The sequence below is a fragment of the Cyphomyrmex costatus genome, unplaced genomic scaffold (assembly GCF_001594065.2).
Source record: "Cyphomyrmex costatus isolate MS0001 unplaced genomic scaffold, Ccosl1.0 scaffold100, whole genome shotgun sequence".
Taxonomy (NCBI): Eukaryota; Metazoa; Arthropoda; class Insecta; order Hymenoptera; family Formicidae; genus Cyphomyrmex; species Cyphomyrmex costatus.
Window position 1 is genome coordinate 181,828 of NW_017274955.1, and position 27,035 is coordinate 208,862.

At 31.7% G+C, this 27,035-nt stretch overlaps 2 protein-coding genes across 2 annotated transcripts; one reads left to right on the forward strand and one right to left on the reverse strand.

Moving 5' to 3' along the window:
* Positions 1-995: 995 nt before the first annotated feature.
* LOC108772125 (ras-related and estrogen-regulated growth inhibitor) lies at positions 996-13,133 on the forward strand. The gene is made up of 6 exons (XM_018537584.1): positions 996-1,275; positions 2,834-2,947; positions 6,169-6,225; positions 11,980-12,053; positions 12,189-12,455; positions 12,538-13,133. The coding sequence occupies exons 2-6, from the start codon at positions 2,851-2,853 to the stop codon at positions 12,691-12,693; spliced, it is 651 nt and encodes a 216-aa protein (XP_018393086.1). The 5' UTR covers positions 996-1,275; positions 2,834-2,850; the 3' UTR covers positions 12,694-13,133.
* Positions 13,134-13,672: 539 nt separating this feature from the next.
* TfIIEbeta (transcription factor IIEbeta) lies at positions 13,673-15,119 on the reverse strand. Its single transcript, XM_018537349.1, has 4 exons — positions 14,974-15,119; positions 14,372-14,630; positions 14,079-14,285; positions 13,673-14,007 (listed from the first exon to the last, which is right to left on the reverse strand). Exons 1-4 carry the CDS (start codon positions 15,033-15,035, stop codon positions 13,693-13,695), a joined length of 843 nt encoding a protein of 280 aa, XP_018392851.1. The 5' UTR covers positions 15,036-15,119; the 3' UTR covers positions 13,673-13,692.
* Between the last annotated feature and the right edge of the window lie 11,916 nt (positions 15,120-27,035).

Genomic DNA, 27,035 nt, shown 5'->3' on the forward strand with positions numbered 1-27,035 from the left:
AATTCTAGATTTTTATTTACTACAAATTCTAAGGAGAAAATAATTAATATATTTTTACAAAACATTGTATAAGATAAATGTAGATATCAGTTAGTAGACGGTTAATGGAGGTGATCCAACTACTAGACAAAATGACAAAAATTTCAAATATTACTTTTTAAATCTGAATCAATGGATTATCCAGTGGCACTTCAATATGTAAAAAGGAAAGAGCATTTTAGCATTAAATAATTAAAATACTTTACATCAGTTTAAATATACATTGAATTTAATCACTAAAGCAAAGTTTTCCAAAGGATTCCATACTTTATTGAATTTTTTAGTTAAATTTTATTGTGAATTCATTAATTATCCAATAGTATACTTGGAATTAGCGATTATGCTGATTCATAGATTTAAATAGTAAGCTTTTAATAATATATGTATAACTCTAAATAAATTCGTTGTTTATAAAAAATTAATAACAGACGAATTTATTTACAGTCATACATATTATCGAAAACTTAATATTTAACATTGTTTGTCATTTCATCCAGCGTTAATTGGGTCATATCCATTAACTGGTACATAGCAACATTATATAGCATTTAGTAAACATAATTCAGTAAAATAACTTTTATAATTGTCACTAATCGTAGTTCAATCGATGCATTTGGCAAAATTTCCGCGTTTCTAGGAAACATTGGTTACATCGCGATTGCCCATCGCGTCGCGGCGCGTACGTCTATTCCAATTATATCCTGACGCGAAGACGGCACGTTCGTGAGCTTCGGAGGGACATCGCCCGTTTCAAATCTCGACCTTCGTCTGCGCACACATCTGTACCGGAAGCGAGTACCGCATGTACATGGCTTAAGAGCAATAAGGGAACCGGCGAGTCTCGCGAGTCGCCAGAACAGAATGGGGCGAGACAGTCGCGCCAAGACCAAGATCCGCGACGGTTCACAAAGTCGCGAATTCGAATGAAGCTATTGCCATTCACGTAAACAGACGCGCAATCGTTAGCCTATCTATCTCCTTCTGTCATCTTATAACTTAGTCGTGCCAACGGGTTCGCTGTGCCTTATCACTAGTGTGTCGGTCTCGCGTGCGATTGATCTTTTGATCCTAGATCACAAAATTAATTGTCAATTCCGTGAAACATTCTGTATTTCAAATTAGCACTGTGCATTCCAATCGTTACTCGACAAACAGTTTGATTGCGTTATGAACTGATAAAACGTATAAAGCGGAAAAAATAGTGAAATTGTAACAGCGTATTTTAGCTGACTTTTGGTAAGTAAAAATACTTATGTTGTACATAGTAAGTATCTGCTTGTAGACTGTTGACATAAGATGTAGCATTTTTATCTTTCAATGAAAAAAATCATCATATATATCGAGAGAGAGAGAGAGAGAGAGAGAGGGAGGGAGGGAGGGAGGGGGAGGAAATGTTTTTCCAAACGTAAAAAATAATACAATTTTATACATTTTCTAGTTTTATAGTCAAGTGTATTGTAGCCTTTTTAGTTGTGAAGTAATGTTATAAAATATTAAAATAAATGGAAAAAGGGGTAAGAAAAATATTCCACACTTATGCAAAGGAAAGGAGAAAGTACTTCTCGGCGAAAAAGTATTTACTTGTGTTAAATATTGTCTACTTACATTAGGTGTGTTCATTTGCATATTTTTGCGTCATTATTTGCGACATCTATTTATATCTACGCTATATGATCGCGGCTATACTTTATTATGCGGTGAAATGTTCCAAAACTCATTAACGTTCATTTAGGAGAGTGTATCGTATATCGGGTAAGCGCTTAACATTTTAAAGATTAAGAGAGAGAAAAATATTTGTATTAATTTTCACATTTCACAACAAATCGAAGATTTACTAACTATTTACCAATGATAAATTAAAAATAGGTTATGATTAAATAGCCACTATAGAATTTAATACACTCGATTAGAAGCAATATGTTGAATCTATGTCATCGGGCGTACGAGATTATACAGAAATTTCGTAACAAACCGCATTATCGTCCCCATCGCGCCTGGTATTCGTAACCCCGGTACATTGTTAGACAGTGGAAGAAATTCCCGAGATTCCATGGAACATGTGTGTGCAAACCGTTCTATTAATGTACCCTTCACATCTTGCCTTCTCGTCTTATCCGCTCCTCGCTTTATCTCTCTTTCTCTCGTTTTCTAAACAGGCGCTCTGGCCTTCTTCTTTCAAAGTGTAGCGCGATTTATTCAAACAAGCGTCTAAAGAGAAACAAGCAGCGGATGCCACGAAATGCCGTAAAAATTTTTGTTCTTATTACGTTTTAGAAGAAATGGAACATCCGGTATATTAGATCGTAATTCGATTATCCAAAAAACAACGAAATACTAATTTCGCGATAAAGCTTAACTATACATATATAAATGCAAAATATGCTAATAAATAAATATATACATATATTTGTCCTTTCTTTTGAATGTAATTCTTTAAATGCAATCACGTCAATTTTTTAATTTGCTGATAGTGATAGCAATATTAGAAGAGAAGGAGAAAATGATGTATATAACTAGTAATAATTAATTTTTTCATACTAAATACAATTAATAATAAAAGTGATACTTAAGGTTTTACAATTTGTATAAATTATTTGTCTTTTTATAGAAATATAATATTTTTCATTTTGTAATACTAAAATGCAGTCAAAAGTTATTTTTATATTTTGAGCACACATTCTCTCCTCTGTTCTCTCCAGAATATAATTTAACATGTATGTGGAAGTTGTTCTTTTCAGATATTTATTAGACGTTTCTGTATAATTACACTACCACTTTAATTTATTTTTTGCAGTGACAAATGCTTGTAGTATGACGTCAAATGCGATTAGAGGCATCAGAAGAAAGAAAAGTTCGCTATGCGAAGTTAAGGTAGCAGTTATAGGAGCTCCGGGAGTCGGCAAAAGCGGTAAGTGTGAATGTGTATTTTAATAAAACTTCATAATAAACTTATAATAAAGTTGAGTTTTCATTAATGTAAATGTAAGAGTATAAAATAAGAAATATTTAGCGATCGCTCGAATGTATTATTAAACCAAAAAAGGGCATGTAATTAAGAACAAAATTTATTTTACACGTTATTCGTATACTATGTATGAAATCGTGCTGTTCTACAAACAAATGCGATTGTGAAGAAAGCAATAAGAGAATAAACCTAGATGTATTTCAAGAAAGAAATAATCTTGTGGTAAATGTCGACACTCTAAATTCTAATTCAATGCAAGTATATAACACGAATCACGTTCCACGTGATGAAGATGCATATATGAAATATGCACTGAGGACCCTGAGAGTAGCTAACCGCGTGTATTTTTGGTAATGGCAAGTGTAAAGACATAGGTGAATAAATAATTGGCCCGTCCTCGCCAGAACTGTGCGTCTTTTCTGTTGGCCGTAAAATACGTGGTTGCTATTTATAAAATTTTAACTCAAAATTTACCTTGGATCATCATCGAGTTTCGATTCACCATAACATTCCTTTGCGATTGAAACTTTAATTCAGGAAAATATTTCTTCTATATCTTGAGCAACGCAAATATCTAAAAGTATCGTAATAGCGTGTAAAGAATAAAAATTCAATGTGTTTGAAAATTAGAAGGTAAATTCTAAACTTTTTTCTAGCGAATAATCGAGAATTAAATTCGAAAAAAAATGGAGCAATATTCTAATGATGTTGGTCCACAAATTTCCAAAGCAAACCAAATACTAATAAATTTGTTGGCATTTGAAACATCCATGCGTTCCTGTCGATCAAAAACTGACCTATATTCTAAACAATATACTAGTATGTGTCTATTAGGTATAGAGATACGTACACATTATACAATTGTAATGTCTACATTCGTATAATTTTATACATTCATGCAGTTTGTTGCACGAATTCATTTATAACATTTATCGTGTTAGATTAATTTGGTTCGACAATTGCCTTTTTTTGTTTCTTTATACATTTTCTTTTAATAAAAATAATACATATTGTTTATTTCATATTGATTTATTAATTTTACAAAACGTTAGCATTTCACGATCAAAAAGTTAGATTCGGTTAGATCTTTGTCTGGAATCCAATAAACTGACAGTTCATATTCGAAACGAAAGTGTATTCACTGCACGTTTAAAAATGAAATAAGCTACGGTGGCATTAATGCATCGCGCAAGGTTTTGTGGCGCCGTGGCAGATTCGAGTTCGTGATAAAAATAGTGTGGTATACCTCGAAGCGTGTCACTAGGTTGTAGCTCTCGTTTCTCCCGATCAAATCGCAATACATATGTTCAGTTGTTGATCATATCGAGAAGATCGTGTGTCAGCGTCTTTTCATCACTTTCACGCAAAACATTGAGACTAATGAAACGGACATCGGTTTAATAACGTACCGAAGATTAGTGCCGTAAAAGCAAAGAAACAGTTTTGTTTAGATGTATTTCTATTAGTTAGATCCAACACAAGTTTCCTTATAATTAAAAACTGTTTAGTATCTAATAATAAAAATATTTCATACAACCATAAGATATATTCTTAAGGATTATTTAAGGATTCTCGATTGATTATTTTAAAATAATAACAAAATCACAGAATATTTTAAATCGTATTTAAAACAATGCAACACATTTTTTTTAATGACAGTTTATCATCTGGATCACAAGTTATTTTAACAAGAAGTAATATTCTTTATAATAGAAATGGATAAAAACGTATTTATAAAATAAATAACAAAAATTTCAATTTTTGCACTCAAGTTATTTTGAACACTCGAAATATATATACAAAAGCATTTAGATTTTCATGAAATTTTAGATCAAATGAATACCGATGAGAACATGCCGTAAAGGTCAAGCTAGATCTCTGGTGCACTTTTATGTAATTGCGTGTGAATTTATATACTACGTTTGTATAATAGATTCTTAATTGCGCGCTGAATTTTCTTCAGACATGAAACGCAACGCTATTAAACTATCGTAGTAAGATCACAAGTTAAATTGACTAACAATTTAACCATCTTTTTAATGCTTTTTGCGCAGATCTTGAGATCGATCTTAATAATGTTAAATGACATTAAATCTGTAAATCATTAATTTTTTATTGCGAAAAATATTACCTCGGCCGGGAGTCGAATCCAGATCTCTGGCATTCCGTGCGAGCGTTCTAAGCCTTTAGATTATTGTGTGTGAGGCCTTAAATTTTTTAAATTTGAGATTATAACAATCAAAACAATAAAAAATAAAGTAAATAAACTATAAAAAAGTGTTGTTCAATAAAAACGTAATGAACACAATATGTCTATATCATTTGATTAAAGTATACAGACTTGTATTCGTATCATTCTATTTTTGTTGTACACTTTTTTAGTTTACTTATTTAAAAATCTCAGAAAGTGTAATGCCTATTCGAGTCATGTAAACAGGATGTTAGTGTTTATTATAATTGTGTGAATTTATATACCGCGTATGTAGTTCCCCCCCCCCCCCCCCGCCCCCTTAATTTAAAATTTAAAAATTAATTTAAAAAATCTAAATGTATAAATATTAATATACGTGCTACATACGTCTAATACATCATATTTAATTAAATTCGTACGACGCCGGACAGCTGCCGGATTTGTATAAAGGGTGATCGTACATAGAAGTACCACCCTATATATGTATAAATATTAAATATGAATATATAGTACATAATTATATAATATTAAATAAAATGAAAAATAAATTATATAATATTATACAAATGTAAACATATAATATAAAATACAATTTCATGATTTAATAATAATTTTTATTTATGGACTTCCGCTGCATAGATAGAAACAACCATAGAAGGCTAATTAAATTCATTCAATTATTAAATCTTAGTTTCTTCAACTTCATTAAAAAGTATAATTAAATATTAAATATGGTTTACAGCATAATTCTGACATCAAGTGAATAGTATTTTTGTGTTGATTTTCTCTTGCATAAATAGATACGACTGTAACAAACGAAATGTAGATCACCGCGATGCATACGAATCCGAGACGCGACGTTGCGCGAATAGCCTGTCATTATAGTTTGCCAACTCAATTATATCACGTACAACATAATTATGTCATGCTTGAACTGCATACACGTGCAGTATATATTTCTATTATGTTTCAGCATTGACAGTGAGATTTCTGACAAGGAGATACATCGGGGAATATGATCATCAATCAGGTGAGAAAGATTATTTGAAGGCCTCATAGTTATTTGAAATTTGTTCAAAATTCAAAAATCTATTAGGTGAGAAGTAGCCTGTATCTTGAGACGCGCAAATGGTTCAAAAGTCACATTTAAATTAAAGATTAAATGAGACTGTCCTCAACTGAGAAAGAAACGATTATTTGTGTGAAACCTGACACTGTTCGAATATTGTTATGATACATATGTTACAATACACTTGCTCTCTTTGATATTCTATCCGCCACCGTCTCGTATACTATCCTTCCGTTCCGCCTTTTATTTTCTCTTCTCTAAGGCCTAATGCTCCACTACGACAATTGGAAACGTATATTTAACACATACCTAATGTCTATAACCAATACTATCGCTGATGTCGTTCCAATGCGCGCGTATCGAATGTCGGTATAACTGATTTATTAGACATTAAACTAAAACAAATACACAAATATTTTTGTTCTTAGTTTTGTTAGTGACTCAACACAATCTACGTTTTGGTCACGTTCCATCACAATCTTCACATGCGCGAAATTGTTGCATTACCAAAACATAGATATTAACGTAAATAAAATTAATTTATTACGATATAGTAAAAAAATCGTGATAGAAATTGTAATAGAAAAGATTTCAAATTAAATTATCAAACGCAAATCTTTTAAATTAAGTGTTTAAAAATAATTGCTCGAATACTTGTTAATTATTATTTGCTATATACTTTATTATTTATTATTTTTTATAAAGTTACTGTATTTACAAAATTTTTTTTTCTATCGTTTTTATCCTTTTATCTGATATACTATTCATTTTAAGATAATGGATCTTTGAAATAAGAGATATTGGAAAGAGATTTTTAATCTTTCACTTTTTTCTGACCTTTTGCAAATACGTAAATATATTAAACATAATTTTTAGACCCACTTCACAGAATTATTATCTCATAATAAAATAAAAAATAAATTAACTGACAGATACGATGTGCTGCAGCAAAGTTTTAACGCGCGAACATTATATTTGAAAAATAGAAATACATTGTTGTATTCAGATTACCCGAATATCTCTAAAATTAATATTTCTAAAATAATTACAAATTTTAATTTGTTTTTCCAAATACAATGTTCCAAATGTAAGTATTTGACAAAATAACTGTAAATTCAGAAAAGACTTACTTCCATAAGAATAACATTTTTTTAAACTCAAAAAACAATAAATTTATTTCAAATCAACAAATCGTTATAAGTTTTAAATATAATATAATATATTTAAAGCCGGATTCTCTCGGAGCAGTGTAAGCAAGCACAAATAAATTAACAACTTATTTCAATAAATCACTGTTCTGGAAATATTCATAAAATACATTTGAATTTTTTTTGTAAGTAGTGGTTTATTCGCGTTTGTTTATGCTCGTTCTCTTACAATCAGAATTTAAGACACATACACGTTTGTATAACACACAATAAATAATGTTACAAATACATTATATAATATGTATTAACGCACAGAATATGTCCTGCGATTATCATTCATCGAGACAAATGATTAATTATATACGTTAAATTATTACTCATCTATAGTTGCTCCGCTGACGCCGGATGCCTCCCAGGCGGCCTACTCCTCTCATGCCCTTCAGTTGTTTCTTCATGGCATTCATTCACTCCGCACTCGTACAATATTCGTTCGCGAAATACTACCAGTTACAATTACTTACTGATTATTAAAGACAGTCACGTGATACTTTACACGGCGCTCCCGATGTTAGCTGAACTCGCTCGCAAAAATATAGTTAGGGTCGCGCGATAATCATCAAAATATGACACTCGCACGAAACTTTGTACGGCACTCCAATTAGTCAAACGTATTACAAACGCATCGTATGTTCACTGTATTACGTTTCGACAGAGGCACAAAGTGAAGAAACTACCAGCGGACAATACTACGATTGTTATCTGCGATGTCGTGTGAAGTAATCAAGTGGACGAGTTAAAATGGCGGAACTAATTCATAAAACACGCGGATGGAACTTCACGTGGCGGTCATGGCACCCGCTGCGGCAATCCAATGCTGCTTCCTGCACTTTCGTACATCTGCTGTACTTTAAATAATAATATTTCCGCGATTTAGAGCGATTACTGTCTCATGTTATAACACGATTAAATCAACGCACAAAAGAGTTAAAGTTAAAAACAAATGTCTATGAAATACAGCATTTGAAGAAATAATTACCGACTTTAATTAATGTGTCTCAAAAGATTTCTGTTAAATGATTGGTAATAAATTTACATTAACTATAATACATTTATAGTTACCGATTAAACGTATCGCGATGCTGTTTGATTTGGAGTTAACTCATTCTATTGCCGCGATTGTTAATAACCGGAAACCTTGACGATTGCGTTGACAACTTTATTTCGAATTCCCGATTCCGTAAATAGTCTAATATCTAAATGTAATTCAATCAATATTTCACGATATGTAACACATTTCGAAATAAATGCAAAATACCCCTTAATATTAATAATCAATCAGGATATTACAGTATTTGATTAAGCAATTACTTTATATGTATAGCAAATCTTGTTTTATGTCCACGTTATCTAATCTCTAATCAATTATACGGAGAATAGATTACGGTAACGGTTCTTATGTATATTAGTTAGTACTTGTCGCTGTGTATTTCGAGAAGTAGGTAATATAATATATAACAAGACGTTTTACAAGAGCGACCCGCGACACTACCTGTTCGTTCGAGCGCTATTGTGTAAATGATAATACAACTACTCGTGCGCGGCAACGTACGCGGCAATGTCCGACCTTGTATCTTGTTTATGTATACAGCACCAGCAGTACGCTAGACTTACGTGCGTCAGTTGAGCGGTGTTACAATGAGATTTTAAGATGTAAAACTTTTATAATGAAACAGTAATCATTTCATCTTTGTTCAACATTCTAAAACTTTTCAAGTAAATCTTACTGTGAGGAACAAGGTCTCTCTCACACTCTTAAACATTGAAAATTAAACCACTTTTTTTCAAGACTAGCTCAATTTTTTAAACCGTAAAAATTGACCAATACATGGTCGACTCTCTATTCTTTTTTTACGCATTCGACTATAATTGATCAATTTTTTATTGTTTTAGCTTAAAGCTAAATTTTATGCTTTAAAATATTAACCGTTGCTTTAGTTCATCATTGTAAAACATTTAAAATAAAAGTATAAAATAAACGTATGCCAAGTATGTCGCATATATTCATTACACATTTTTTATACATTTATTATACACTATTTTACATTTTCAGTTAGTTTCACAACATTTTGTTAACTCCAAAAATTATGAAAACTGTATTGACAACTTTTTTTTTATTCTTGGAATATTATGCAAATCAATAAATTTAATTTAAAACGAATAAGATTTATTAAGTCATTTGTAGAGAGAGAAAGAGAGAGAGAGGAGAGAGAGAGAGAGAGAGAGAGAGAGAGAGAGAGAGAAATATACAATCAGAATTCTCTCTCAATATCGAATATGCAATATTAAACTTGTAAATAATACATGAAATATACTTATTTTTAATAATCAATCGATGTATCAGTTTTCTATTAATGAGTTATACGAACCAACGCAGTAATTTTACTCCGCGCATAATATATAAAATTCAGATGAAATACCTGACTCAATGAAAAATATAAAACGTAATACGAAAGATATTCAATTGCAAAGATTGTTATGAAAATAATTATAGCAAATAAATATGTTATGATAAAAAAAAATTTATAATTGCAACTTCTATCTAGCTACAACTTTGACTATTGTTTAAAAAAAAACGAAACGCGTCAAATATTTGATCTACAAAATGTTAGTCGTGGAAATTAATTACGCGGATAATAGCTAATCGGATCATTCGTAAGAAATAATTGGTCGTATTTCGAGATAGAAAGCGAAACAATACGATTATGTTCAAACGGATGAAGTAGCTGGTCTACTCGCCAAGTAGTTGAATGTGATTGGCTCTATAAGTAATTAAGAACCCCAATTAACATGTTCAATTGCTCGGTGAACAGGCCAGCTGCTTTGCCATGTTTGAACGCAATACACGAAGCAGCGCTCGTAAGACCTGTCTATTCGATCATTGTCGTATGAATGATAATATAACGACTCAGTGTGGCAATAACACCCCTGAACTTGTATACATATTCAACATTACAACAAAATAACGTACACTGAGCATATGTCAATTAATTTGTCATCGTTATAAAATATTTAAAATACTATAAAGTAAATATACGTTTCTATTACAAATCGATTCAATAAACAAGCTATCAATTCGTTTTGTTTTGCGCTTTATTCTACAAATTCGTTAGCATTATAAAGATGTAACATGCGACATTTACAATTAAATCAAATTAATTTTTGATATTATAAATATGTGTTATAATAAATTATCGCGCTTTAAAAATAGTTGTAGTTGAATTTCTTTTCTTATGTCTAATACTAGCCAATTTAATACAGCAAGACTAAATAATTACTCATTTTAAGTATGAAAAGAGCATTGTTTATGAAAAAGAATTTAATATATTTTGACGCTAATATCTGTTGCTGATTTTTTAATAACTCGCTTACAAAACTGACGTACATGCGCGTGGCAAAGTGTATAATAGAATAACGCGTCAGTTTGAAAAATTGCCAGCAACTGTAATCCTCTTCTAAGGCTACGTATATTCTCCCTCTGCATACCTTCTTAGAGAGTCCGCGTCCGTTCTAAATTTATCGAAGACGAATTTGACACTAGACAGGACGGGTACTAATGCGAGGTTGATACTCAAACAAAACTTTTCGTTTTGTAGAAATACATTGCAGACACGGTCGTAGACAGGAGGAAAGCACGTGCCGTGTTTTAGCGTCTTAAAAGTAAATTCGATCCGAGAGAAATATCTTAATATAATAAATACAAAAATTTCTTTTATCATTTTTAAATATTTGCGTTACAGATAATCATTAAATCTTTTTAACTCATTTGCGAGCAAGGATGATTTTTTTATGCAATACAAGAATTATAATACGTGAAAGTTATATTTGTATGTTCATGTTAGTATCAATGTTAATAATTCATTTTCCATTTTTTTCTTTAAATAATTATAAAACAACTCTGTGAATGATTCTCTTCGAAGAACATTTTTCAAAATGCATTATAAAGAAGGAAAAAGGATACATTATCAATTGTTTGACAAATAAATTAATAAATGAAATCAAAAGTAACATAATAATGTAAAAATGTTTTATATTTATACAATGCTTTATATTCATATTATTTTATTATCGCGCTTATTTTTCATTTTATGTTTGAATGAAAAAGTCACACACGAGAAATTTTGAATAAAATGACAATTACACAAGCAACTGATTACAAATTCAAGAAAAATTGTTTAAATCAAATTGACTTTACATGAACCCAGGAAAAAAGCTGACGTTATTCGTTATCAAAATGACGTCCTTAACATCATTTAATGTTAAAATAATACGAGTAACGTCAGATTATTTGTTGGAAACATATCAAACTTTTTAAAGAGAATTTAAAAAAAAATTCGGACATTTTTTTTTTAAATCACGTTATTATAACATATTGCAAATAATGAAATCGTAATTTTACTTTTATCAAAATAGATATTGTATTAATAACTATTATTTATATTTGTCCTATATAAATAATAGTTATTAATACAATATTTACATTAAGAACGAATCTTATTTTAATTTCTAGAAACAAGATACAAACATGAGGTATTAGTCGATGGGGAACCGATTCTTTTTGAAATTTTAGATACGTGTCCAAAGGTAATTTTTGTATTTAATAAAATTTTATTATATAAAATAATCTATACATTATTATTAATCTATTAATAATCTACACATTATTTTATGTTTATTTGTACATAGTTTCATTCACATAACTTTTTTTTAACATTTTAGAGTGAAGATGAGTTGCCGTCAATGGAAACTTTACAATGGGCGGATGGCTTGTTGTTGGTCTATTCAATAACCGACAGAAACTCTTTTAATTTTGTCAGAAAGGCAAAAGAGGCTCTCGCAGTAGCTGATCCTGAAGCTGCGATGCCTCTTGCCCTTGTTGGAAATAAAGCTGATATGGTTCATTTACGTCAAGTTAGTGCTGAGGAAGGAGAGATACTAGCGAAGGATTTCGAATGCTGGTTTAGTGAAATAACCGCAGCTGAGCAAGTAATTGCAATTTTTAATAATTTATCACTTTATTCACAGATTTTATAATCTTTTTTTTTAAATAGCCAAATAACTTTCATAGGTTGCCCAGGTTGCGGAATCTTTTCACGAATTATGTAGAGAAGTTCTCGCAGCGAGGAGAAGAAATAAACAATCCTTGCTGGATAGAATGCTCGGCGGTAAAGCGACACGTGCTTATTCGCGAGGAAAAAGCGACTCTGCTTTACCGAAAGATTAATATTATTACTCGAAGCCTATTATATTATATAAGAAAAAAGGAATCCTTCAGAATAAAAGATCAATACTGTTAACTGTGGATAATGTGAAAAAAAAGTAGTAAGATAATAGTATATAATCGTTTTCCAAGCAGAACAAGTCATGGTAACATCAAAATGACGTTAAAATGAATCGTTATTAATTAAAGAGCAATTTTTGACAGTTTTGCATGTCATTTTGATGTTGTGATGAGCTGTATTCTATTTGGAGTTGTACAATGGATGAAAGGAAAGCGAAGCAACAAATGCCAAAGAAAATATCAATTTTTAATACAAAAGTAATTTAAGATTCTATCACACAGATAATACAGATATATAAATTATTACAATACATCTTAATAAATCTGTATAAAAATTACTTAAAAGGAATAACTTATTCCTCAGAATGTAATAAGAGTTCAATTCAAGGAAAAATGTAATATAGAAAAATTATATAGTATATATCATATATATATATATATATATATTTATAAGTTTTACAATATCCTCTTATGTAGCACAAATAGTAATATATTTTATAATTTTTTACTGTTCCAAATTAGTCTCTTAGATATAAAAAAGATTTGGATGTGTAAACATATATAATAGTTTATGTAAGTATTGCAACTTATATAATTCTATATTTATTTTGTACTTACAATGTGAAATAACAATAAATGTCTTACTTAATTATTTATTAAATGCCTAAAATAAATTATATCTAATAATGTTAAATAATGTAAATAATTTATTTTAGTTATACGGTACAAATGAGTGTTTGAAATATAAATAACGTTGTATAATAATAATTCGAGCCAAAGAAAAAAAAATAAAAATATTTAAAAAAGCTTTTACGTTCATAATTCTTTACTTAAAATAATTATTTACAAAATAAATTTATTAATATTATTTTATTTACATTAAATTATTCTATAATGTAAACAAGTTTACTTGGTATGGCAGGATAATCATGAAATTCTTATTTAATCATCATATGTTTCCAAAACATCTGCTAAATGTTCATTATCTCTTGGTTTCTTAAATTGTTTCCTTCTATTAACGGGTTTCTTTCGTTTGATTGGCGCTGGCTTTTTCAATCCATGATCTTGCATTGATCTAATTCCTTGTTTCTCAAGATATTCATCTATTTTCTGATCATCCATAGCATCTACTGCAACAGCTCGCCATAATTTTTGAAATTCCTCATCAATGGGGAATTGGGCTGTCTTATCATTATAAAAGATAATTTTTTTCTTATCAAGAGGTCGTATAATATATAATATCTCGTTTTGTAAATTCTGAAATATATAATAAGTATAGTATTTCTTAAATTACAACCAGAAAAAAATTTTTACAAATTTATACCTACTTTTAAATGTTTATCACAATGCGGTAAACTCTCTTGTATGTCTTCCAATAATATACCACCAAGACCTTTTAAGTCATGTTGTTTTAAAAGTCTCAGTAAAGACTTCTTATCTCTAATTTTATACATAGGTTTAAATACAAATCTACCATCTGTTACTTCAATTTTAGGATTTTGTACTAAAGCTTCAGTCTGTAACCATTGCTTAACCTAAAAATTTATAAAAAGAGATAGTTTGCTTCAATAAAAAATAAAAATATAAAAACAGGATTAACAAGAGTAATAGAAGACAATACCTTTGATCCAACATCTAATTGATTTGTTTCATCTAGAATTTCATCTAATGTTAATGGATGATCATCTCCTTCTTGATGCCTCGCTTTCATATGTTTTACTATCTTCGCTAATACACCAAATTTGTATTGACTGCTACCAGTCATACTTTTATAGTTGACCATGTCCAATTTCGGTGCTGCAGATACCAACGATGGCTTAGGTTTCTTCTTCGGCGGTTCATCTTTTGTAGTTTCCTTCTCCTGCTTCTTCTTATCAACTCTGTAATCGTATTATCAGAAATATATTTTGTATTTTCATATAAATAATCTAATCGACATGATATATTAGATGTTTTCAATTTGATGACACAATTCGACACAAATCTTATTCTGTCTGTTACTTATTGAATGCCAAGAAAGATTTACAATATATTACTATATTAAAACTAATGTTCAGGTTATATGCTCAAATTTGAGAGATAGGTCAGATGGGCATTAACTGTATAAATTAAACTATCTGTACAAAATTGAATATCTACATATAAATGCTTACTATTTTTTCTTAAAATTTTGCATTAAACGTATGTGACGTAATTAGATACGAGAAAAGAGTAATCACTCACATTGGTGTGTTCAGAGCACGTTTCTTGAAGAGCTCTCGCTCTCTGAGTAAAGCCGGATCCATTGTTTTATTACTGATTATGGTAAAGGTATAGAATACCCCGCTCCTTTCAAATTTTGATAAAAATATACTCAATCGATGCGTTTTTGCATGAAACGAAAGAGTCTGGCAGAAAAAAGTGTCGCTCTGCCCTACGAACCGAGATATTAAGCGTTATAGTTGACGACTGTTGAGGTTAGGAAATCCGTTACACTAACCTCTTACCGAATGTTCATACTAGTCCTACCACCACTAAAGTACTAAATCTTACATCTCAACTCTCACTTCTCAGCTTTGGCGCTCTCGTCGCCTGACGATTGATTCCGAACCGGACGCACGTTACTGCGCAAACATGGCTGCATTTGAAGTTGCGCATCAATAGGCGAGTTCCGAGTTACGCATAAAGCGCATTTATCCTTTATTTTATCCTTCTTTATTATTTGTTGAACAACAAGGATAAATGATGCATCATGCGTTTCATGTGTAACTCGGAACGCACCCTATATATAGGTTTGTTGTTTTTAAACTTTAAAGTAAACTATATAGAATGCATATACCTTATTTTTAAAATGAAATTAATATAGGTATACGCAGTAATATTAATATTTGTCGAAAAAACAAGAAGCAAAATTTTAGTGCATTTCAGTGCAGTAATAAAAAAAATGAACCTTTTGTAGCTCCTGTAACTCGACCTGTATAAAATCAATCGCCATTGAGCATTTATATCTGTATATGTGATTTTTATTACAATCTGGCACAAACTGAACACAATTTTCAACACATACTAACAGTATTATAACATTATAACTATTAATTATAATTTCCTACTTAATAATATAATTGTTATATAATGCGCGTTATATTACAATATAATTGTTGAGTGGAAAATGATAACTAACGTAGTTATGCATGTATTTTTGTTAAAATTGATATTTGCTGGGAAATCATCATAACATTAAAATGACTCCAAACGCCGATATACCTACATTACTGGTACTATAAACTCGTAACTATATACCTATGTTGGTTTTCAATACTGGCAGTATGTAGGAACATGGCTAAAATAATTACTAAAAGTCACTTTTCAATCAATAACGATTCACTTTATTCACATCATTTTGATGTTATCTCTACTTGTTTTTGCTTGGGGGAAACAGATCACAGAAATTGTTGCTTCAAACTATATCAAACGTTATTTATTGCAGTTGTATAAAACGAGGACGAATGTAGATATAGAGAAACAAATCATATGCAGTTTAATATGCAGTTATATTTTCGTTATTATTTTGTCTGTGTCTGGCCTGTATTCTGAACGCGCTTTTATCGATAAATGCGCGCTTTTATTTCTAAAATTCTATAGTATGTATAACGTGAATTATATGTTAAATGCACGCTAATATCGTTATGAACGCGTTCTGAATACGGTTCATGTCATTAATTTAACTCTTTAACTGCGTCGTACTTTAATATGGCAAACTGTTCATCTGAGAATTAGGAACAGTCGCGTATATATGATTTTTTATATTGATATTCTGGCAAATAAAAAGCTACTTTTTCAAACACGTATTAAGACAAAATTGTCTTAATTAAGATAAAAGTACCAAATTATTAAATACAATATTTAATAATTAATTTAATAATGAACAAGTTGGTTTATAGTTCCACTAGTACCATAATTGCCAAAGGCACACAGTACCTTACATGCATGCCTATAGCAATTAAAAGATTGATTCAATTTGATTTCTGCTGTACTATAAAACATTTTGAAACTCGTCATTAATGTCAATTAATGAGAAACTAATGAGTTAGAAACTAATTAAACAAGGATTAACTAATTAGCAATCTTCTCTTAGAAGCGCTAAGCTAAATAGCTGCTCGTGAAACACTCACGAGTTTAGTTTGACTTATTGACGGCATTTATGTTGCCCTGAAATGTTAATCAATCCTTTTGCAAAATCATTGGTCAATAATCCAGAGCGATCGTTTTACGGTCGTTCGTTTGTTCGTACGCGGAACACACTTTACACGTCCAAGATCCGTGATTCTCGGATGTGTTCCCGCGTCTCCGTGACGAGCATTTTGCGAACATGTTTTGTAGCACGCGCAGCTCGCCCTATTCCGCATTCGGATTATCACGACTTTCGAGCGTCGAAGGGCATGAAAGAACCTTCGACTTGGACGTGAATCCACGAGATTTATTGTAGAAACACCTGCGAGCGGCAAATTATTTCCGCCCCGAGTAAATCAAGTCGAATGTTGCATCGGAGTTATATATACATGGACTCCTATAATCCTATAAACAGCAGCACGTTCTTTTATTGTTTCGCGTCATAAATTTGCAGCTTTTACGACACAATTTATGCGATATTATTCGACAACGATCAAACTACAGTTGTGATAAAATGAGAAAAAAAGGATATTTCATCATTAAAAATTTTTTTTATATAAAGACGGTTAAAGAACTTTTATGATAATTTGTGAAACATATTTGATATTTAATAGAAAAATTTAACTTTTCGAATTCCCAAGTCTTGAAGTAAATTACTGATTCATGGCTCTTTGTTAGTAAGCGGATTAACTACATCATTTATATTAAGTACTTCCAGCGCTGATCTCCGCTATTAAATCGCAAATATGTAATCGCGTGCTAAGATAATAACGTGATAGCGTCAGAACAAACATTAATGCGTTTTGTGAAAAGTTTTGACGAACTCTCTCTCTCTCTCTCTCTCTCTCTCTCTCTCTCTCTCTCTCTTCTTTAGCAACGACTTGCACCTTTTGACACGTTAGCGTGGTCTCGCCGTACTTTGAACTTTTTCAGGAAGGATTTCCATAATTCGCCAGTGCGGACGTATAAAGTTGACCGTCCGAGCGCTTAAAACCTCGACGAAGAAAGTTATCCAAGCTACGAGCGAAGACGCGTCGCGCATATATTAGACGGGACTGTTTGCGACGCTGCGCGCTTTCCGCTAAGTTATACCTTATTCTTATGAATTTCTTGGCAAAGAAAATGTGTGTATGTAAATACATGTGCATTTGTGTGTATGTTACATGTAATATCGGATACTCTTTCCATCAAGACTAAGGCGACATTGAGCCGTTCTTTTGTTACATTGTACATCATATAAAAGCTGTAAAACTTTTTAAGAGATGCATACTTTACGTTTCGCGTAATATGCGAGAGAGTATGCGCATTTTAACTGCACGTATCTAAACTTAGAGCGTACATCTAAAAATTGTTTTTTATTTGAGATACGTGTTTGTTGAAGTAATTTTCTACTCGATGTAATACTATCTAGGAAAATCTATTTCTCTCTGAAATTAATAGAAATAGAATAAAATCGCGTGAATATCATTGTAAAATAAATATAAATATAAATCTAATTTCAGAAATATTTTTTTAATTTTATATCGTAAAACCCAAAAACAGCTTCAAGACACAAAGTTTGTTTAATATATAAAATTTAATTTTTGGATAAGAAACAATTTCAAATTGAGAGAGTTTGAATCATTCGAAAAGTCTAACATGAAATTGGTATGAAACACATGTTCGTATAAGTTAAAGAGAACTTATAGTTCCAAATCGGACCGGAAAATGCATTTTTACATTTTCCATTATAGTTATATAATACGACACAAGTAAGAGATACGTCAAAATGGTTTGAAGCAAAAATGAAGGAAATTAAATAATCTTTCGAACGGCACCATTGGTTTTATGATCGGACTTTATTTATGCCTTATATAGTGGAGAACGAAAACTGCAAATAGGTCCGATTTAGACCATTCTCCCCTACAATAAATTCAACTTATATATTAAGTATTATAAAATTACGATCGCATAAACAAGCAAAAAAGTTCTTTAAATAATGCTAATCAGTATATTTAAGCGAACATTTAATTCAGTAACATTTGTTCCGACTCACAGAATCTTCTTCACAAATTAATAATACCTTAATTATTATATATTCTTATTTTAAACGTATATTTTGCATTTTCTAATAATACCGATTAATGTGTGTAATAATATATTTTATCTAAATAAAAACGAGAATATACGGGGAAGTAGGAAACAGCACAGTAATTGGTATGTGCAATATAATACCGTAAATATTTATAATTCTTCATAAACGATGACAACATATTGTGTATGTCCGGACGCGTTTCGACATATTTTAAGTCATTATCAACGGAATTAATATAATACATTTGATATTATCCTATCATATGCGATGCAACAGTCTCAGTGTGTCAACAAAACCTTCTCTCATAAAATTCTTTTCCGATCATATTATAGTTTTCTGGCTAGAGGAAGTACACGCATGTGTTGAGCATCGTTTTTGATAACACTGTCAACAGCAATATTTGAGCATCTCGTAAATAGGTTCGAATGTAAGTTGTCTGATCTCTCTGTTCTATCATATATATTGTATAACCAATCAATGAGCTTAAAATCCTTGTCATTCGACAAATGTAATATTATCCTAACTTTTTAACGGCAATTTTACTATAATTATGAAGGTCATTTCGTACGTATTTCACATTTACATGGTTAAAAGCTGTAACGACAGGTCTGTTCGCGTTTCTTGAAATCTTTTGAACTTAAAATGTGTGGTCGATGTAGGTCGAAACGCGTCCAGTACATATATTGTCATCAATAACGGATAATTAAAAATTTACATTACCTATTATATTGCGCACAGCAATTACTGTGTTCACTCCTACTTTTCCGTATATATTCTTATCTTCATTTAGTTAATATGAAATAGATCGATATAAATTTGATTTTTGTTGCTTTTATCTTTTTAAGAATTTCTAATTGGTTTATATATGTATGAGTATTTTGTAAAATTAATTGTTAGTACAATTGGCGCCATTAGCAAAGCAAAACGTACAATAATAGCATTTATAATAACATTTATTAAAATTTATTTAAAATGTAAAAAAAAGTAGCAAATTTGTATACGTATTTTATGTGTAATGAAATAATATCTTTTGCATCGTAATGCTTGTACAAATAAATAGTGCCGCTATGCGTTCTGTGTGTCGTGTCGTTATTCCTTTTCGAAATACGACCGCAATCATATTTTATGAATTAGCCATTATCGGTTTGCCTAATTAATTTCCACGATTAATATTTTGTACTGAAGCATCGACTATTTATGGAAACGGGTATTTCACACGTTTTATTTCTTTAAAATAGAAGTCGACGTTATAAATAGATATTGGAGTAAAGATTGTCCTTTCATTTTGAAATTTGCGATAATTATTCTTTTAACATTTGCGTTGCATATCTTTCATATTATATTTCTTGTTAAATCAAGCGTATCTGTATCTGAATTAATAGCACGAAGTAATCGTTAATTCAAATAGTTTATATCTATAATAGCAAAAACTAATATAATAGTAATTATTAATAATGTATAGTTTACATTTAGAATTTAAAGTATTATATTACACAGTCATGAATTTTAATTGTTTATTTATAAATGATTTATTGGGTCTTAATTCATCTTTAAATTGACTCGTGTGATTATTTTGCGATAAAGAGAAGTCGTGCATCTCTGTAGACAAAAACACGCGATAGATAAAATCAGGCATTTGTTTTTTAGTGTCTTTTATGGAAAACACACAATAATAGATTTTATAGTGAGTGTAAAAATAATGATATAAGAACACAAAATTTATTTGTATTATAGAAAATAAACATTAATTAGCAATTTCATACAATGAGTACGTTTTGTCTTAATATAAAACAAAAGAGCTTTGCCTGTTTCTAGGGTCTTAGAAGCTAAATTTCTCAACTGTACGAATATTTTTTATAAGGCAAATTAATATACACAATCTTTTACTTTCTTTAAAGATAACATATTTTAATTATTACAACATATTTGTTTAAGTAAATAATTTTGAGAAATAACCTATCTCATTTTTTCTTAATAATTAATGTTTACTTTCCAAAAATAAGATTTCTTTAAAGTTATCTTTCCTATATGAATACTTTCGACATTCACTGTATGTATAAACCGCATAAATTATGTCGCACGTGAGTAGCATCGTGTGTAATAAGGGTATCCAAAATCATCATGTATATTAAGAATTAATTGTTTTAACCCCATGTGTTTTTTATCTTTAATCCAACCAATCACATTAAACATCTACTAAATGCATCTAAAGTTTTATGAAAAGTTAGTAAAACGTCGCAATAATGAAACAAGCTGAAAATGTAAGAGGCGACATATCCAAAGTACATAACACTGAAAATAATTTCGTAACGATGAGGAGCTAACTTATAAAAAGGAAATAACTTATAAAAATACAACGGCCGAAGTGAATCGTATTTTGCAATGTATGTTCAACATACGATCTCTTTGTTACGTCACAAGGTCGCGCGCCGCATCGTGCCGAGTCATTGGCTTATCATTCAGTACAGTAGCGTTCAAATGGACAGATAGTGCCGTCCGTGTGACATCTTACTATAACTTCGAAATGTGATCGCGACCAGCATTTAAAAACTATTGTATTATTCTCTAAGTGATTGGAGAGAGATCGCAGATAATGCGAACATAAAATACAATTCGCTGTATGAAGTAATTTTCACTGTGATATATCAATTGATAATTAATAATATTTATATGCGTTTATTCGAAATGTATCGCATGTATAATATTTAATTCTGATTGTATATTTATAAAGTACTCGATGGGTCTTAATTGAATTGACTCGCGTGACATTTTGCGGTATCAGAATAAAATTGTTGACTCAATTATAATTGAGGTTTTTGATTATTAACGAAACATATATCACACGACATCGGAACGGATTGACTTCAAATCGAGCAGCGTCGCGATGCGTTTAATCAGTAAATACAAACATAACAACATAATTAATATCATATTCCCATATTTATCAACCGCTTAACAGAAATTCGGTGTTCGTTTGTCAGAGCTTTATTAAATTGCATATTTTGAGACAGTTCGATCGAAATTTACGGCGCACGAATCGGTAAAGTGTTCGTTTCTTCAAATATTCGTAAGCATTTTGTAGGCATTTTTAATTTTATGCACGTTTTCATTTATTAATAACATCCTAATAAAGCAAAATAATAAGTCACAAACATCAGAGTAACGTTGAAGCAATCGTTATTAATGTTATAGATTGAAAAATGACTTTTTAATAATTATTTTGAAGCTATATTTTGATATCGTTTTGATACGATAATGGTTTATGTTCTGTTTAGAATGAAATAGTAATCACTGTAAATGTAGACAACTATTTATAGCGCAGGAGGTACTACATAAAAGTGCAGCCGCGGCGCGGCAAGTACCGCGTGAAGTTGACCGCGCGTTTTACGAATTCCGCCATTTGCAGCGCGTCCTTCACTTTGCTTCACTTACGTGCGTCACGAAGATCAAACGTATCGTAGCATCCGTTCGTTCGTACTTACTTCGTGCGTTCTTCCTCTGTCAAAAAGTATTACGTCGCGGGTGTAATACGATTGATCTCTGCAGTGTCGTGCAAAGTTTTAGGTGAGTGTCGTACTTTTCATGCTTATCGCGCGAGATCGTAACCATGTTTTCGCGAGTAAGTTTAGTTAATCTCGGTATATAGTGTCGAGATTAGGACTGCGTTTGCTTACTCCTCACATCTTTAATCTTTTTATCCTTGTTGTTTGCTAAATATTAAACAAGGATAATGATACAGACGTTGTCTGTAGAGCGAACGCAGCTTTAATTTCGGCGTCACGATATCGCACTTTAATAATAATCGATGCGCGATCGTAATTAGCGGCATCATGTAAGAATATGATATAAGTCGGATAACATAATACTTACAGCTGAATATAATTTGGAACAAATTTCTGATTAGTGGCAAATTTCGAGTAGCGGCTATATATTGGTTTATATATAATTTGTGGTCATATAATTTCTAATTAATCACAAAAGTCATTATTACTTTGAATGATTGTGCACATTCACGAAAATGTTTCTTATTTCATGATATAGCGGTGTCTCGTGAATGAGGAAACGACAGAATTTGGCCCGAAAATCTCCTTTCGAAAACGCTAATCTAGAAATTAACAAGCCCCCCCCACTCCCTCCCGCCAGTAAATAAATGCGCGCGCGTATCGTAGCGCCGTCTATTCGTAGTTTTCTTTATAAATCGAGTAATGACTTTATTCCTTTGTCGAAACGTAATACAGGGAGTATGCATCGCGTTTGTAATACGTTTGATTAACGAGAGTGTCGTCGTATAAAGTTTCGTGCGAGTGTTGTATTTTGATGATTATCGCGTAATCCATATTTTTTCGAGCAAGTTCAGTTTACCTCGGGAGTGTCGTGTAAAGTATTTCGTGATCGTTTTTAATAATCATCATTAATAATTAGTGGTGTTTCGCGAACGAGTATTGTGTCAGTATGACATGAAGAAACAACCGAAAGGCATGAGAGGAGGAGGAGCAGCAGGCCTGGGCGGCATCGGGCATCGGCAGAACCACAGGTGAGCAACTTGATCATTCATTATACTTAATTGTTACTTAATGTAATTAACCAGTTGCCGCAGTAGTCGCATAATGTATTCCATGTACCAATACACACGCAATATTATTCATTGTGTTATACAAATTTATATGTATGCGTGCATCTTAAACCAGTTCCAAATTAAGCTAGCAAGCGCGAACAAACACGAATAAACAACTCGCTTCAATTAATTCGAATAGCACTGCTGGTGCAGCGGTGCCGTTCGCATTCATTGAAGCGAATTGTTCATTCGCGTTTGTTGCTCTCGCTTGGTTGTTCTGAATCGATATTTTAAAGATGTATGTGGCACAAATGAAAGCAGTACCAAAAATACCAGACGTAATAATAGAACAATCTATAAAAATTCCTAGAGATTGTTCTATTATTATACATACGTCTGAGTATCTATGTAAAATTTGAGCACAATATTCTCTTGGTTTAAAAGTTATTAAATTACTTTGTTTGCCTTAACTCTTATGTAAATAACGTTTTATAGTACTTATTTGTACTTTATAGAACTATAAAGTTCATTAAATTTAGTACTTATAGTACTATAAGTACTAAATTTAATGAAGAAGTAACATTAGGAAATTTAATTAAATTTTTTAAATGTAATGAAACCCTACTAAATATTCATGCGAAAGTTTATTTGAATTCACTTATTCATTTAAAAGTTATTCACCTAAAATTGTAGCAAAATGTGGTAATTATGCCGCATAAGCCATTAAGAGCTAAATAATTTGTTGTTCTGTTTCTTATAGTTTTTATCGTGTATTTATGACAAAATTTTTTGATTGATACTTTTAGCTGATATTGTACAGCCAAACATTCTTAAACATATTAGTGACTTTAAATATATCAAATAGAAATATTTAATAAAGGATAATTTTAGTTCTTGTAAAGGACTATTCTCTCTGTAGAAAAAAGACAAACCTTTTAAAAACTTATAAATAATAATTTGATTTTTTTTATTAAAAATGCAAATTTTTATACAAAATATTTTAATAATGTTAAATAACATTAATATATCTATATACTTATATACATATATTAATAATATTTTTAAAGCTACCACGGGATTTTAAAAAAAGTACTCCAGTTTTCTTTGGGTCTTGATATATTATTAAATTTTAACGTTTTTCATGAACGTTGCTTATCAGGACATGAAACTTGATACTAAATATCAACAAACTTGATATAAATATGTATATTTTTTAATTAATACTGTTTGCATAATCAAGTGTTTTTTTATGACAATTTGCATTTTTTATATAAAAATTAGATTATTTCTTATTAAATTAAAAAAAAATTATTTTTGCAAAAATAGTTTTTTTGTTAAATTATTTTTTATTAAATATTTTATTTTAAAAAATGTATAAATATTTTACTTGTATAATAATTAATTTTAACTGACGATCGTCATATAAATAAAATTATTAAGCACTTAGATCCAACTCAACTTTTATGATCCTGTTTACCACTTTGTAATTAATTTTGAAATATTAATTATTTGGCCACTAATATAATTTAAATTTATTTGCGTTTTTCAGATTGACATTCGTGTTACAGTTCCGCTGTTGCGCATCGTACCAGTAAGTTAAATCAACATTTATTTTAATTTGTAATGAATCTATAAAAAATATACTAAACATATATATTCATATAAATGAAAGACGCTAATAAGTGAAAAATTCAAAACCTTCTTCTCATGTTTCTTATTTTATAGGTTCATTATCTTATTGTTAGTGAATTAATTGAAACATATTTGTATAAAAATGATAAAAAGTATTTTCGATATAAAGTTGGATATAAAGAAATAATAGTTAACAATGCAGTTTGTACAAAAGAAAATATTATTCCACAATTAATAAACATATATTATTATTTTTTATATTTTTTGCCAAGGCATAAATGGATTCTGAGGAAACCCATTGCATTCTAAAAGAGTTAAATTACGTTTAAAACATGTGTTTTAATACATTTGCGTTTAATAATGTGGCTTTACTTCTCCCATTTTTACCAAGATTTTATACACCAATGATATATTTCGATAATACAACTTTTTTTTATACATGGATATATTGCATGGTCAAGTCCACTCGAGTCGAGTCGATCGCTAGTAAACTTACAAAAGTATACTTGAGCTTTAATTTCAGCTCGTAGACAGTTATCTTGGCGCGGTGTGTATCGGTATAGGGTATCGGTAACGGTATCAGTAGCTGCGTGGCGCCAGTCAGCAGGTGCGTAGAATATTTCCGAGACGAACACGCGCGCCGCGACTATCGTAACATGCGCGTTAAACGTACGCTTCCACCCCGAACTACCGTGGTGAAGCACGAGGGCGCGACAGAGAGAGAGAGAGAGAGAGAGAGAGAGAAAGAGAGAGGAAGGGAATAGAGTATAAAACGGTAGGAGAAAGGGAGACGGGGAATGCCAGAGAGAGGATGGAGGATGCTTGCGTTGGTGGTGGCGGAAGTCGCGACGAAGGGTACGGGTCCGGGGGTGGATCGAGAGCGAGAGCGCTGCAACGCGTCGGAGGAGGGCGAGAAACACGGCTGACGAGAGGGTGGCTGCTGGTTAAGGGGTCCACGAACCAGAGAGCGAGAGAGAGGGAGAGATACGAGCGAGAGCAGAGAGTGGGAGTGGAGTTAGAGGGCGAGAGGGCGAGAGGGATGCTGGGGCGGTTCAGGAGGGACCGAGTTCACGCTGAGTGGAGTACGGTAGTTTGTGTCAGACCACGGAGCTCGGAAGATGCTCCCGGTTGTTCACGAAACGGGTGGACCACCCTCGTCGCGACGGCGGCGTCGCGCCACCGCGGTTCCTCTCGTTGTCGCCGCGTTGACCGTTTCCGAGGAAGCTGAGATAAACGCGAGAAACACTGGTGCCGGTAGAATCAGCAGACTGACATCTACTGCCACGATGATGACCATGGCCTTAACCGTCCTCTTGGTCCTGGTGCCCGCGGCGTTTCCTGAGAAGATCCCCATTGGTGAGCGTTGTTTGTGTGTCATACATCGTTATCGTTGTATATACGGCCACCGGGAGTGATCCCGAGTGATCACCGCGAACTTACAGCTATAGACATTTCGCGAGAGAGACGCGCCGAGTCGAGTGCTCGCCGGGCTCAACCTCGTCGAGCACGTCTGCCGTCGGCAGAAGGGTTACTGAACTCGGGGTATACATAGCCGCCGTGTGCAAACATACCGTTCGCTTATGTATTCTAAATACTCGCACTGCTCTGCATGCTCCAGTAATAATATCGGCTCCTCCTTTGGGGTAACATCACGTCGATTGCGTCCAATAGAAAAATGCAGCAAAATAAATAGCTTCGTAATGCATGACATCGCGATATCCTCGCTACCTCGCAGCGCCATTATTTCAATTGGAGTGCACTTAATTACGGCGCTCGAATTCGCGCTTCATTGTGCGATATTTTAATGTTTGAGATAATATTTTTCTGGCCAATGGGTGATGCCAGGTAGATGAGGAACATTAGTAGTGGAGAATA

Coding starts and splice junctions, on each gene's coding strand:
- LOC108772125 (XM_018537584.1), top strand. CDS start 2,851: ATGACGTCAAATGCGATTAGAGGCATCAGAAGAAAGAAAAGTTCGCTA. Junction 2,948..6,168: donor TCCGGGAGTCGGCAAAAGCG/GTAAGTGTGAAT, acceptor ATTATGTTTCAG/CATTGACAGTGAGATTTCTG. Junction 12,054..12,188: donor TTTTAGATACGTGTCCAAAG/GTAATTTTTGTA, acceptor TTAACATTTTAG/AGTGAAGATGAGTTGCCGTC.
- TfIIEbeta (XM_018537349.1), bottom strand. CDS start 15,035: ATGGATCCGGCTTTACTCAGAGAGCGAGAGCTCTTCAAGAAACGTGCT. Junction 14,286..14,371: donor AATTAGATGTTGGATCAAAG/GTATTGTCTTCT, acceptor ATAAATTTTTAG/GTTAAGCAATGGTTACAGAC. Junction 14,008..14,078: donor ATTGTGATAAACATTTAAAA/GTAGGTATAAAT, acceptor TATATATTTCAG/AATTTACAAAACGAGATATT.